This window comes from the organism of the source record quoted next, unplaced genomic scaffold (genome assembly GCF_019419815.1).
Source record: "Pyrus x bretschneideri cultivar Hongxiangsu unplaced genomic scaffold, Pyrus_bretschneideri_v1 Contig17, whole genome shotgun sequence".
Classification (NCBI taxonomy): Eukaryota; Viridiplantae; Streptophyta; class Magnoliopsida; order Rosales; family Rosaceae; genus Pyrus; species Pyrus x bretschneideri.
Genome location: NW_025999468.1, coordinates 3,783,765 through 3,798,613, shown reverse-complemented (window position 1 = coordinate 3,798,613; position 14,849 = coordinate 3,783,765). Strand labels below are relative to the sequence as shown.

Sequence of the window (14,849 nt, the reverse complement as noted above, 5' to 3'; positions counted from 1 at the left end):
AAATGGTATATCTCAGCGAGGTCGACAGACTTCGCCCACTAAATCCGGAACAGGATGATGGTGGCATCGCTGATCTGTTTAGCCAACTTTGCAATGGAGGCTATTGAGTCCGTCATCAGACTTCTAAGGTAGGCGTATTCTGATCTGTCTTACTCCGACTCTAGAAAATTATGGTTCATAATTGTCTCTATCTAGGCATAAAAAATGACTTGGTCCCTTAAAAATGGGTAGTTACCTAGAGACCAAGCCTTTCAGAATAAGCCAGAATACGTACCGTTTTCTTCCTTCAGAGCATGGAGTCTCAACTTCGTTTCTGTGAACTTTTAACGTTACAAATTCAGTTGTGCGATCTTGAATATTGAGAAGGAGAGGCATCAATGGTGTAAAAATCATGTTACTTGTGCACATATTTAATAAGGAGCAGCCCTATATATCACTGAGCAATCTTTGTTCTTCGAACACATGAATTTATGGGCGAAGCTTTTCAGATTCAATGGTGACATCTTTTGGCACATTGCCTTTAAATAGCTCCAATGTAACCGTGGTTTTTCCTCCAGCTTAGCCTTTAGTTTTCATCATGAAACCTCTTTTTCTATTTCATGCCTTACATTCCAAACACAGTTCTCTCTTTGAACCTTAGCCATATTTGTCTTTGTCAACGACTGAACTTCATTGGAGTTTTCTGACGACGACTAAACTTCATCAGAGTTAATGGTCCTGGTCAAATCTGTTTTATAGCTTCCATATGAAAATTTGCATGTTAGTGGTAAATACTTGTCTCCCCCAAGTAATTATATCTTTTTTGCCCTGTTCATGAGACTTTATAACAAACATGTATATACATGTTATAAACACTTGCAATTTTATTCATGTCATTTATCCTATTTGATTAAAATGTTGGAAATTTTTCCATCCCTTGCTTCCCAATCGTGGAATAATCTGGTAATCCAACAAATTTCTTCAAAGTAATTTAACTTCAAAGTAATAAGTAATATAATAGAATATGAGCGAGCTTGTAGGCCCCAGACAGAGCTCAAAAGCCCCCTAGGTAACATTGATTCGGAAAAATGTTACCTCTCTAACTTGGTATCCATGAAGATTGCCACTGCGATTATTGGAGTACCACCTTACTCCGACACTGGGTTTAATGCCCATGAAAAATCCTTTTACCATATATTTGTCATAATGTATTTGTCGGATGAAAGATGAAAAAGTGATAAGTCTTACCCAGAATGACCTCCAAAGTTCAAAGTCGAATAAGCGTTCCTTTCTCAATATGTTGTCTTGTTCGTTGACCTTGCCCTGTTTTGGGTTAGAGGATTTAGATATGCCTATAACTAAGAAGGGGCTTCATTCTCAGTCCTGATTGCTGGTTTGTCCCTAGTGAATCTTAAACAAAAGTTCGTCAGGGACTTGGTCACCTGCATGTGGATTGAAAACACTTTTCAAATCCTTTTGTCAGACCCTATGCATCGGACCAGAGTGTTTCCGATTGGACTACACTTAGTTGGCTTGGCTAAGGCACTTCTGTGTATTGGAGCTTTATTGGAATAAAATTCCTCTTGAGGATTTCCTAGTCCAAATGCCTCATTCAGACCTACTTAATATATGGTGTTGCAGAACTTACTTGACTTAGTACGTTGGTTTAGGATAAGAATGATCGTACGCAAGGTTGGGACTCAAAGCCACCCTTTAGATTATTCTTGGATCACCTTTTTGTTCATTCCCTAGAATGCATAAAGCATAGGTTTGAGTTTTATAACTCATAACCCACAACCTTCAGGTTGCATAATCTTTTCAAGAGTTGGATGGTGCACTGGAGTTCCAAATCAGGGGGTTATGTGCCATGTCCCCGTACCCATTGCCCGCTAATCGTAACCACACTTGTTACGCTTCGAGTCTCCCAAATTGCTAATTGAACAATACGCGAAGTTTCAAAGTTTTGTGTTATTTGGGTTTTTAGGTATTTCACTACCCCACAAAAGAAAAAAGAACGAACAAGTGGGTATCATAACTCTAAAAAAAAATAAAAAATAAAAAAAAAGAACTTTGAGAATTCTTTTATTGAAAAAAGACTTGTGTTGACAAAGGGGTGTGATTGAATCCGAAAAGGATTGCCTACATATTCTCGAAAAAGGGAACCAAATTACTGGTGTAGTTCAAGAAAGATGGTACAATGTAAAAATTTTTCATTGGACCATTCTCTGACGAATAACCTATGGTGAGGCGATACAGAAATGAGTTCTCCAGGGACTTGTATACGCGTAGACGGTGACGTGTTAGGCATAGTATTGTCTGAGCTTGGTGATGTTCCACCACTTGGTGATCAGAGTTCCATCCATGCGCTCAAGGTTGTAAGCAATATTAAGACTCAAGTAGTAGGTAAGAGAATAAGTATGCAGATGTTGCATTACCAGAGATGAACCCTAGAAGGGTGTATTTATATTAGTCGAGGAGATGACCTTTTAGCATAGTAGAGTCCGTATTAAACCTAGAGAATCCCATAGGGTATCTAGGAAGTAGATACTGCATCCTCCGAGAGTTTGATTACTTGCGGTGCACCCCAATCATTAGATTATAATAACTCCAAGATTATAGGAAACCTGCTGATTCCTTGCTGGATTGGGTTCCCGAATCTTGCGGGACAAGAATGGTCTATCTTAGCGAAGTCGACGGACATGAACTTCACCTAATGATTCCAGAACATGATGACGGTGGCATCGCTGATCCATTTAGTCAACTCTTAATAGAGGTTGTTGAGTCCATGACCAAATTCCTAAGGTTGGCATATTCGGATCCGTCTTACTCCGGTCCTGGAAAATCATGGCCCACAGTCATGATAATGTCTCCGCGGAGTGGATGATCTATTGGCAGTCCTCTCTTTAAAGTTGTCCAAGCGACTGTTTTGTCATAATCGATAATCTTGGCTTTTTCAGTAAGGAAGCGCTGAGTATACTCCATGATAAACTAGTTGGGCTTCTTGACTACACTGAAGAGATAGTCAAACAAATTATTGACAACATGCTCAAAATTAGCCACAATAGGATAAGAACTTCTATATTCTATAAGGTTCTACTTTTACGTTTATATAATCACATTCTTAAAAATAACTTTTTTCGCAACAGGAAAGATGTGAACTCAATAATTATGCGTCATGAAAAAGGACCACACATAGACAACATGGTCAAGATAACCATAATAACCTTATCACATATGCTATTGGTTGATATTGGATGATGTTGAGAAAAACAAGGCAAAATGAAGCACATATGTAATTCTCGGGGGAGGTTGAATATCAACTTTTTGGGTGCAAAATAAGACTCAAATTTGTTTTAGAGGTTGGCACAGTTTGGTTCGATGCGGTTCTGGGTTGAAACCAAAACCAAAATCGAATTCTTTTGATGTGTGGTTCGATGCGATTTTGAAGCTTGAACCGAAATAGAACCGAACCATTTAGTTGCAGTTCAGTTCAACTTCAAATGGTTTTGGTTTCAATTTCATACCATTTCCAAATTTGAAAAGAAATTCAAGATCACAAAGCTAAAATTCAACTTCAAATAAAGTTCAACATCAAAGGGCCTTATGGCATTACTTTAGGAAAAGCCCAATTGAAAAGGTTAAGCTCTAAAACTAAAGTTTAAACAAATTTCAACATCAAAATGCCTTGTGGCTTTTAGTAGTATAACCCGAAAAAATAAATTGTTTCATACTGTTCAACAAAAAGGTTTTGGTGCTTCAATTTTTAAGTCACTACTTTACATCGTTCAACCCTCTCTTTCCCTTTCCTTTTGGAAATTTACTTTTCGAAGGTTGAGGAGGTCTTTGAGCTTGTGAACGAGATTGAGAAGGCGATACTTGGGAAGACCTTGGACCTTGTGAAAGTGAAACTAATGGATGAGAAATCAATAAACCTTCTGAATTAGAAGCTTGAGATTGCCTTGAAACTTGTTGTTGTGGTTGTGGATTAAGAGTAAGAGAGGCGATACTTGAATTCAAATTGGCCAACTCTACACAACACAAATACATGAACAATATAAATTACATTAGTTGTTATAAACTTTAAAAATTCCACAAAAATTTCAAACACACATTGAAAAAATAAAATTAAGAAAGCCCACAATATAAGTTACCTAATATCAGCATTAAATTAAGGGAGTTTTAACGAAAAACCCACGGTACTGTTCACTTTAATGAAAAACCACATTTTTACACTAAAAAGTCAAACCTGGTACTATTCACTTTACCCTTTATTTTGTCCTTATCGTTATAACTCAAAGTTTTCAAGCTCTTTTCATTAGTTTTGCTTTAAATTAACTATCCCTTTTTATTAATTTTCTAGGTACTTGAATTTTTCATTTTTATTTGTTGTTTTCATTCCACACATGTAGGTAGACAACAACGAATCAGTTACAATCAAAGAAAAACATCAACTTTCCACCCATTCAAGTACATAAATAGATGGAAAATTCAGTTCACATAGGTAGTTTAATTTCATTCCACCCCTAAATATAAACAACAACAACTAAGAATCAACAAAATATGAGTATTGAACATAAGCTACCTGTTCTACAGAAACCCACAAACCCTAATTCACACGTATTTAAAACCAAAACTCATGCATGCATTGATTGTTGTAGGAATCATATATATATATATATATATATATATATATATATATAATATCTAATAATTTGAATCTGAAGTATACAACGCAGGAATTAGAAAGATTTTTTTTCTTTCAAAATCATTGGAATCGATGAGATAAGGGTTTGGAGATACGTGTATAAACTTAACGCCCTAAAAATCGTTGGAATTTGGTAAATTCATTTAAAAAACTATACAGTGGTAAGTGTTGAAATTCATGGGAAACTTATGGACATAAATAATTGACATGGAGATATAGTCTCTTAGTAGACCCCACCTAGGATGATGCAACACTAGTGGACTCCTTTCAAATCAGCCTCATAAAATTCTACTCATATTAAAAGACCCCTTTATTTAATTTTTAATTTTTGGGGTTCGATTTTCGGTCCAAGTCCCCACCCTTTTAAGGCAGAAATGAATATTTAAGCATAATTACGAAACCTTATAACTTTTAGGCATCCCCAACAAATCCACAAGACAAGACAAAACTGAATTAGAGTCCAAATTCATAGGCCTGCATTTGCATAACTAGATCAATGTCATGCTTTGCATGGAATACAAATATAGTTTTACATATAACACACAGTCACAGTACTTCCACAGAGATGTCTTCCAATTTGTTTTTGAGTTAAGACACACATATCACTCGTATGTTACAATAACTCGACTTTATTTAGAGATTATAAGGAAGTGCAACTCTCCATCTGTGTCTCCACTTCTTAACCAGGGAAACTAAGGAAGCCTGAAAATACCGAAAACAAAAACCGATTAGCAATTTCATTGAAGATGTTGAAGAATGAAAGCATCATAGCGGTACAATTATACTTAACGAACATCATGAATTTGTGATACGCTGAGGAAAGGAGCCAAACGGCCCAAAGAAACATGAGGTACAGGAGAAAGGAAAAAATAGCATAGCCCACATGAGCACTTGAGCTAATCACAGGCTAAAAACAAAAAAAAAAAACCTACATCAAAACTCAACGGCAACGAAGGCGTGGCAACCCCACTGCTATCTTTGAAAACAAGCTTGTGCCACGAAGGAGATGGACCATGTTCAACCCAAGCTTTCATTAAGACCTTCCTTAAATGGCTTTTTTTTACTTAAAAGAAAAGTAAACTTAAAAGAAAAGTAAATTAAAATTTTTAAAATTGGTAATGTGTAAAATTCGACCAGATCATGCTGAGATGAATAAGCTTGAGAGAACAACCCATGATAAGCAAGCAAACCCTCCGCGTGGACAGCAAAATATCCCTTATCTACACAGCTCCCTAGTATTTTACTACCTTTATTCTTCGTCGTATCATCAAATAAGCACAAGCCAAAAGTCAAAGCAAAAGCCAACAGCAAATAGCATATATATTTGCAAGCGGCTCACCCCAGTTTGAGAGACAAGATGTCGGAGCAGTCATCTTCGAGAGAAAGAGCACTGCTGGAGCATGCGGTGACATTTGTGGCTGATTCAGATGTCATGCCTTCTTCTCCAACATTATTCAGGTTTTCCAACTCCATGATCGCCGCCGGTTCGATATCTCCTCTAGCGGATAACATCACCAACTGCCATGCAAAAACAACAAAGAAAAAGATCGCCCAAATTTAATTTTTAATTAAGTTTTATTACTTTCATTAAATAAAATAGAAGAAAAAATATAAATGGTGGTAGTTTCTTACCCTCTGCTTTAGCTGGTTGTTAGCTTCTATAAGCTCAGCTCCCTGCATGTATAATCAGGGCATAGAAGAGGACAACAAAGCAAAAATTCATTAATAATTCATTAATGTTTATTATTTATCTTTTCGGGAAATTCTGGACTATTTGTATATATTTGTGGCTATTCCATAAATAGACACAGACAACAATCATCTATTTAATTACAAACCTTGTTCGTAAGTGCCATAATCTCACTCATAATCTTTTTTTCCTGAAATAAACGGGAAATTTGAAATTAGATGTTGCTATATATACATATATAATCCAAAATATTTCTTTAGTAAAATAACCTAATTAAAGTACGGAAAATACATGGTTCAGCTCTATTCTTTACAACCAAGAAATAAAAAGGTCAAGTCTACATTCAATTTGACCAAAGTCTAAATTTGAAAGATACGCCTGCAAAAGAATAGTCAGATTAGAAACTTGTTGATTTTTTTTATTAGGGTAATGTTAGAAAGACTAAATATTGTAAACTAAATCACTTACTTAAGTATTGATTAACGTGCTTATTTCTTATTAATGACACATCATTTAATTTGAAAATTTAAATATAAAATTCAGTCTACCTAGCATTACTCCTTTGATTAAACAAAAAGGTGTATACGACGCACAATGTGTCAATCTATTTATTTGATTAAGCTCGGTCATAGCTCACTCAAGCATAGGGCAAAAAGTTAAGAGCAGGAAGTGCAGTATTATTTTATGGAGTGTTAATAACAAATTTCTTATTTGAACAAAATTAAGATATTTGTCTTATTCTTTCCAAGAACAATATTTGAACAATGACTAATTAAGTAATAAATCTTCCGGATCATTGTACAATAATATGTATTAAGCCTCAGTTTTAAGTAATACCTTAGTTTTAATTACACGGCCAACGCTTGCTTCCACCAATTTTTCTAACTTGTTCAGTTGATACAGATCCAAGTCTTGAAGGTCCTCACCCTTCATTTGCCTTTTGCATGCCAAACCAGTTTCAGCAGACTCGTCAAACGATCATACCAGCCTAATTAACCACCATATATCTTACAAACAAATCGATAAATTATAATTACCTCAGCTTGCGGGTCTTATCCTCAAGTTCCTTACTCAGCCTGATCGTGTTTTCTTTCTCCGACTAATTAAATGGGAAATATATTTATATCATCATTTAGATAATCTACTCTGTCACGTGAAAAGCTTATAAACATCAGGCTCAAAAAGAAACAAGAAAGAAAACAAAATGTAATCTGTCACAAGAAAACTTAGAATGTTCAATGGAAGTTAAAACTATAACTTGGGAGTCATTACTCAACCCCAAGTACTTGCACATATTTAGTCCAACAGGCCAACCCTGCTGCATGCATATATAGAAGTCTAACTTGTAATGCTGTAAAAATATATTCCGATGCTCCAAGTGCAGATCAAAGAAAATATTACATTCACTTGACACAATTAATTGTTGTACCATTAAAAATATAAATTCTAGAGCAAAGTGGGAAAAAAAAAAAAAACTAATATTGAACCGAATAACCTGCAGTTGGTGAAGCGTGATTTGATCCGATTTTTCCCCACCAGTATGTGATTTGTACCTTGCAATCACATCCTTGGTACTTGACAACATAAAGGGATAAACTATAATTAGTATGTTTCATTATTACTTATGAATTATTCACATAAAAATAAAATTATATCCAACATAAAACCAATAGTGCTTGCATGTTGCACTTGCAAACACTTTTGCAATAATCCCAATAAATTAGTATTTGCATGTTGTATGCGGTTTTGTACGAGATCGTTATTTACTCTGCTCTTTTCTGGTTTAATTTTTTTTTACAAAAATAATTTAAAAACCGAGACTGAAATCAACCAACTTTGAACATGCATGCAAACAGAAAAACTGCTAGAATAAAATACCCCAAAAACATGCACATGAAATGCAGGAGGACTAATTTACCAAGAAGAAAACAAGATTAGGACAAATCAATACAACTTGGAGATAATTCATCAAGATTAACCAGCCACAACATGTCAACAACTATCTCTTTGGAGATATTTGGTTCTAACCGTTGCAATCCAACCAGCCAAAAGGCCCAAATCATTAGGGCAAAGCTTTTGGTTACCCATATCAAAAGGTCAAGTCGGAATATTATATATGAGATAATGAGATCATCAACTAAGGATACAGAATGACAAATAGGCAAAACCAACGTTGGGACTATCAGGTAACTAAAAGTGGGACTAAAAGTCTAAGTCAGTACCTCTCACATCAACTCGAGCATCATTGCAAATAGGATAGGCACTCATTTATGAGGAGGGAAATTCTCTCCTCTTATAATCTCTCTCCTTTATTTGAACGGTCACGGTTAATCCATATTAACATCTTATATTGATTTTTTTTATAAAGACAATAAGACAAAAAACAATGTGTAAAAGAAGGGGAGGGAAAGGGAAGAGAATAGGAGAGGAGAGAATCCTACTCCCACTAATGAATATTCTACATACATACATTTTTATTTTAATCTAATGATATTTTAACACACGTTTTAATATTTTGAACAATAATAGGCATGGCTTCAATAAAACAAAGAACACTTGGCATTTTTTGATTGATAGTAAGCACTTAAGTATTATTCTTGCAAATGTACTCACTTTTGATTTTGACCCAATAATATTGTAACACATGTTATATTATTTTAAAAAAAATAATAGACATGTTTAATTTTTCTTGCGCTTTAAAAACAAAAAACACATAATATCTTTTGATTGAGTCAAATTAAAAAGTGAGTATATGCCTAAGTATTATCATTTTTTTGTTGGCTTGATTGGTCTCTTTGATCCTGAATTTGTCAATGATCAACTATATTTTCAAAAGGTTTTCGATACAATAAACAAATAGAAATAAAAACAAGCAATTCTTGCTAACTTTTTCAAGTTTCTACCTTGTGCTTTTAATCTCGTCCACTGCCGCACAAAAAAAAAGGGATAAAAAGAGAGAATCACATACATCTAACCAACTTAATAACTCTACTTACAAGTAATGACTGATTTGATAATTTACTAAGTCCATCTAGTTAGAGCCATCCAACTTTAGTGGAAAAGACCTAAACATAATGCACTTAATTTGGAGGGATATCTTGGGGATACGAGAGTTAATATACTAATTGTTTTCCTTGTATATTTTCAAAAGGTGAAAGATCCTATGAGTTGTTTCCTAGACTATTAAGACTCATTTATACGACCTTAATATTATAAGTAAATGAATTGTGTTTCCTTGTTAATTGGAAGATTAATCCAAGCACACAGTACTTTTTTATTGGTCTTAGGTATCTTAGGACTTAATTAGGAGGCTTATTATTGTAGCACTGATTCCACAATTGTCAAGTCTTCACTATCTGCTTATGCAAGAATGTTGAGGTACACCTTCCAAGTCAACCTTCTTTCACATTTGGTTCCTATAATAGTTCCCTTAAGAAGACCACTCTCCGGAACACTGGAATCCTCCTCCGAAAGTGGGTGTTGGGGGGTAGGGGTGCTTATATATTCTATACTATAGTACTTAAGGACTTTAGCTTCGTAATCAATCGAATACAAGATGTTAGAAGGCGGGCTAACTCTATTACATGAACCCACTTGATCTTGGACAAATATCCTTAAAATCCATAACCCGACACTTGTTAAGATAACATTTCATCAATCACTCAAAACTAGTACTAAAGGACTATCCATAAGCTATACAAAACTTAACATGCACTTCCTTGACTATAATTTAGGGCAATATTGGCAATCCATTCTCACGTTTACCGCAAAAATGGAGGCACCTAACCTTGTATATACTTCATTGATGTGTCGTGTTCACTGTTGCTGCATGAGATTCTCAAATGAGCTCAAGGGGATGCAGGCAAGTAACATGTTGAAAATTTTAGTATGATAAAGTTTTTAATATTTTATATCTAGATATATAGGTGAAGAACTTTAATAGTAAGTTTTATCCAGCTTTAGACGACGTTATTATGAGTAGTCTCTAAATTGCACAAACATATCACACACATATGCATTGTATATTATTTGTTTGATATATTTGGAGAGAAGTTGGGCTTGTAAAGAGGTGAATGAAACCTAATTTGTGTCCCCCAATTTTGAGTTTGTGAGAACAATGTCCAAAGCATCTTGAATGAGAAGTAAGCTATACAGAATGCTTTGATATTCTTATAGCAACTCAAAAATGCTTGGTTTGATGTTACGTTAAAATTTTGGACCAAAAAAAAAAAGTTAGGTTAAAATGCTTTCGGTGCTGATGAAGTGTATCCAATGGCTTTGAGAAAGATTTTTAACTATGAAAAAAATATTCTAAACTTTCCATGAGAGCTTGAGATGTAGGATCCCCAAAGCCCCAAGTTTAGTAAATAAGTTGGTGGTTGGTGTTGGCTAAACTTGGATTTAGTATCAAGGCTAAAGCGTTTAGGGTGGTCGACGAATTTTGTCCATGGAGCTTGGGTTTCAAAAGTAAGAGAGTAAAAAGAGCTTAAAAACTTGAGGTTATGGAAGAAAAAATTGTAGTCATACTTGTGGATGGCTTATTGGGAAGCTTGCAGCAGCCAAGACAGATTTCTTGCAGCTAGGAGAAGGAAGTCCTCCATACCTACAGTTGAAGGAAGTAATAGAAAATGCTTTATGCTAGAATGCTTGCAATACCAATATCCTCTCCTCTTGTTTTCTTAATACACGCCCAATATATAGAGGTTGAACCACTGTCTTATTTCTAGTGAGCAAAAGGAGGCACTAAAACAACAACAACAACAAAGTCTTATCCCACTAAATGAGGTCGACTATTGTATTTTTGATGACCCGTTCTTGTTGGTGATCACATGCTCTTCTATCTTTTTAACGAAAGTATAGACTAAAAAATATCACATGCCAATGCAAAATCTAAGATGTTGGCCAATATACATATAGAGGTTGAAAAATTATCTTCTTTATAGTGAGTAAGAAGAGGCGTTGGAAACTACTTGTTTTCAATGAGCATTGGAATCTTCTTCCAAAAGTAGCTTTTTGTTCTTTCTTAATTTACAAAAGCATTTTCAATTTGTTCCTTTGTTGCTTTAGATAATGTTTATAGAGGTGTGTTTTTAGGAAGTAAACACATATTTTTGGGTCAAAATCAAAGGAATAATGGTAGTAGACCGAGGTGAGGTGAGCTCTAGCACGGTAATAACAGATCATGCACAAGGCAATGAGATTTGAGTGGTTCGCTGGGCAGCATCCACTTCGTATTGTATTTAATAATCATTTGACATGGGCATCCCACTTGGAAATCTGTTAGATTTAGGAGACTTTCACAAGAAGAATGGGAGAGGTGAGAGAAATGGAGAGTGATTCCAGAGTAAGTTAGCCTAATCTTTTGCTTGGAGGTGGCTGCTTTATATATCCATGAGAGACCCCACAGCTGGTTGACATGTGGCTCAATCCAGGTGATGGAGAGTATATAAAAACACAACCGGTCAAAAATAGCCTTTCCAGCCTCGAGGCACCAATATCTATTCATATCTGATCGACATCTGGCATCTCAAAATGTGATGGGGTGTAAGGGCTTTATGGTCGACACGTGCCCTACATATAATGCCCAAGCCGACATGGTACAATTAAACAAGAGCAACTCGGCCGAGTCGGCTCAGTTCTCTCAGTGGTGACCAAGCTTAGTAGAGCTGACATGGATAATCATTCTATGGCCTGGCTATCAACAAAGGGAATGAGGTCAACTCGCCTTGGTTATCGGGTGGTGATGACCACAACTTAGTCAAGTTGACATGGATGATGTCCCTAAACTCTAAATTCACGCGACGATTCCTTATTGGTGCATCCGATTTGGAAAAGGAATAGATATAGAGTCTAATAATAAAATAGGAAGATCTAGATAACAAAAAGCTCATTCGCTCTCTACCAAATAGATGTGTTAACATCTTATAAGCTAGTAAGCTAGTTTTAGATTTTCATTAACAAAATAAACGATGTAAAAGACACCACCATACAATAAAGGCATCTTTTCTATGCACGTTGATTTGGAATGACAGATTGATACACTAAATCCTATAGTATACATTCTAGGTTAAATAGACCACTTTAGAAATGGTATTTTAGTTTTATTAATATTGTCATCACTTACTATGTGGAGGGAATATTTTTTTTAACTAAAACATAAGCACAACTTTATCTAAATTCTTATTCCACAATTACATTTCTACATATTAATCTCACCCTTCCTCTCATGCACATTATTTATGGAAGTAGGTTTAAATCTTTGCAACTACTCAGGTTCGTTTATTGTTTCATGCATGCATATAAAAAAAACAGGTTATATACGGCCAATAGCTGCACCGCTCATTGCCCTACTTGACGCATGCATGCATATTTCCTTCTCAAAGGTCTTCAAGGCTTCTACGATGAATCCCCAAGTTTTCATCATATCACCTTATTCCTAGTAAGAAAAATCCAAAGCATATATATATATATATGTATATATAATTGAATGTTCGTATTTTAAGTCCTTACAAATTAACCGTCATTGTAGTTTAGGTGGGGAGGATGAAGGACAACTTTTGGAACATAACCCAACATCATGTGTTGAAGTTGACATGGATATACATATACATATACATATTGGTATGTATATATATTGTAAGTAGATAGTGCTACACTCTTTTACTAGCTAGAGTATTTTATAATTATTTTATGTTGTCAAATTATTTATTTATAACTGATTATTTGAATTCTAGTAAGAATGATGGTCTAAGAAATAATATACCGTGTATCTAGAAAGGGAAACGGTGTACCCCATTTAAAAGGATACTCACATATATTCTTCATTTCATAAACCCCACTAATATTTTATATATTATTATCTACAACCGATTTGTGATAGGTAGGGGAAATCAGATTAAAGCGGCAAGATAAACTATGAAAAGCAAAGAGTGGCTTATATATATATATTATTATTATTATTATTATTATTATTATTATCTACAACCGTAAAATAGTAATAAGATTACATTTCACTAGACAAGTGGCTTTTATATATATATATATATATAGATTTCTGCATGGCGGACACGATTGCATTTAGCATGAAAAGCAAAGAGATCAGCAAGTAACTTACAAAGAATCACCACAATTCCACATATTGAAGGCATGTAAAACTACGAAAAATGTTCTCAAACTTGGACACCTAGCTAGAAGTTGTCTCAATCAAAAGTACACCTCACTTTTCTGAACTGGAAATTATGTAGTTATCCTCGTACTAGCTAGTTAACTCTCTCTCTCTCTCTCTCTCTCTGGGTGAAAGTTCTTAGATTCTCTAGCCTTTCTTCTGTGCCTTATCTAGCTGACACCATAAATTATGTGTGCTTGTGTACATGCGTGGATGACCTATCTAGCTAGTTAGCACTTTCCTCCTTATATATACATATAAATTTTTTTGACTCTAATGCTGAATCTTTCTCTCTCTCTCTCTCTCTAAGAGAGAAGTCAGGTCAGGTACTTGGTTATATTAATTTGTTCAGGTAAGGAAAATTCGAAAGAATTTAGAAGGCGGTGGGATGTTGTACAGTATTTGTACCTGGAGCTTGAGTAATCAAAGAGCTTGCCAGTTTGAGAAAAGATGATAACAGCAACTTCAGATTCACACAGAATCGACAGCTCTTCAGCTTTCTTGAAAATCCCTCTTCTCCTCTTTGAGAAGGTCACCTGCCTTGCCGGCAAGTAGTCGATCCTCCTAATCTTGATCTTCTCATTCATCCTTTTCACCATGTCTTTCTACCCCTGCAAAAACAACTAAATCAAATAAATAAAATAAACCAACCACTTTTCACATATATATAATCGTTCACAAACTAAAAAACTAGCATATATTTTCTGGGTTTTTTTTTTCATAATTTTAAAGATTATTGACCTCAAACCCTAGCATCTCAGATCTAATAACAGATTATTGACCTCAAACCCTAGCATCTCAGATCTATATAAGAAAAACAAAACCCAGAAAAACTGACCACAATCAACTGTCCAACAAGCCTACAGTATTTAAGGAGGAGGAGGAGGAGGAGGAGGAGGAGGAGGAAGACCATACATAAATTAATTACACTGGGTTTTCCGTTATTATTTGTTTACCTTCGTTGTGGGGTTCAGGTCTGAAGTTTTGGGAAATTTGCAGAACAGCGAAAGAAAAGCCAGCAATTCTGGAAAGAGAAGAAGATGGAGAAGAGAGAGAGTTGGGGTGCTGCCGGCAGTTCAAGAACGGAAAGGTTGCTAAATTAATTTTCCTATTTATGGAAAAATAGGAAATATCTTTCTTTGGTATCCACTATTTGCGCCTTTTTCTTTTTTTAGATATTTTTTGGGAAAACAAGGTTAGAAACGTGGAACGCAAATCAGTTGGTGTGATGAGTGATGAATGCGATCACGACCGTCTATAATATGTGGACTGGACGACAGTAAGGCTGGGGATTCTCAGTTTAATTCTTT

The 14,849-nt window shown here is 35.1% G+C and overlaps 1 protein-coding gene across 2 annotated transcripts; it reads right to left on the bottom strand.

Annotated features, from left to right (window-relative positions):
• Nucleotides 1-5,137: 5,137 nt before the first annotated feature.
• On the bottom strand, nt 5,138-14,648 carry LOC103964952 (MADS-box protein AGL24). 2 transcript variants are annotated; one of them, XM_009377956.3, is made up of 9 exons: nt 14,496-14,648; nt 13,948-14,150; nt 7,870-7,948; nt 7,412-7,473; nt 7,212-7,311; nt 6,523-6,564; nt 6,317-6,358; nt 6,024-6,202; nt 5,138-5,386 (listed from the first exon to the last, which is right to left on the bottom strand). In XM_009377956.3, exons 2-9 carry the CDS (start codon nt 14,136-14,138, stop codon nt 5,377-5,379), a joined length of 705 nt encoding a protein of 234 aa, XP_009376231.2. In that variant the 5' UTR covers nt 14,139-14,150; nt 14,496-14,648; the 3' UTR covers nt 5,138-5,376. The 2 variants fall into 2 exon arrangements, with proteins under 2 accessions (XP_009376231.2, XP_009376233.2); XM_009377958.3 differs by having other exon boundaries at nt 13,948-14,162; nt 14,496-14,634.
• Between the last annotated feature and the right edge of the window lie 201 nt (nt 14,649-14,849).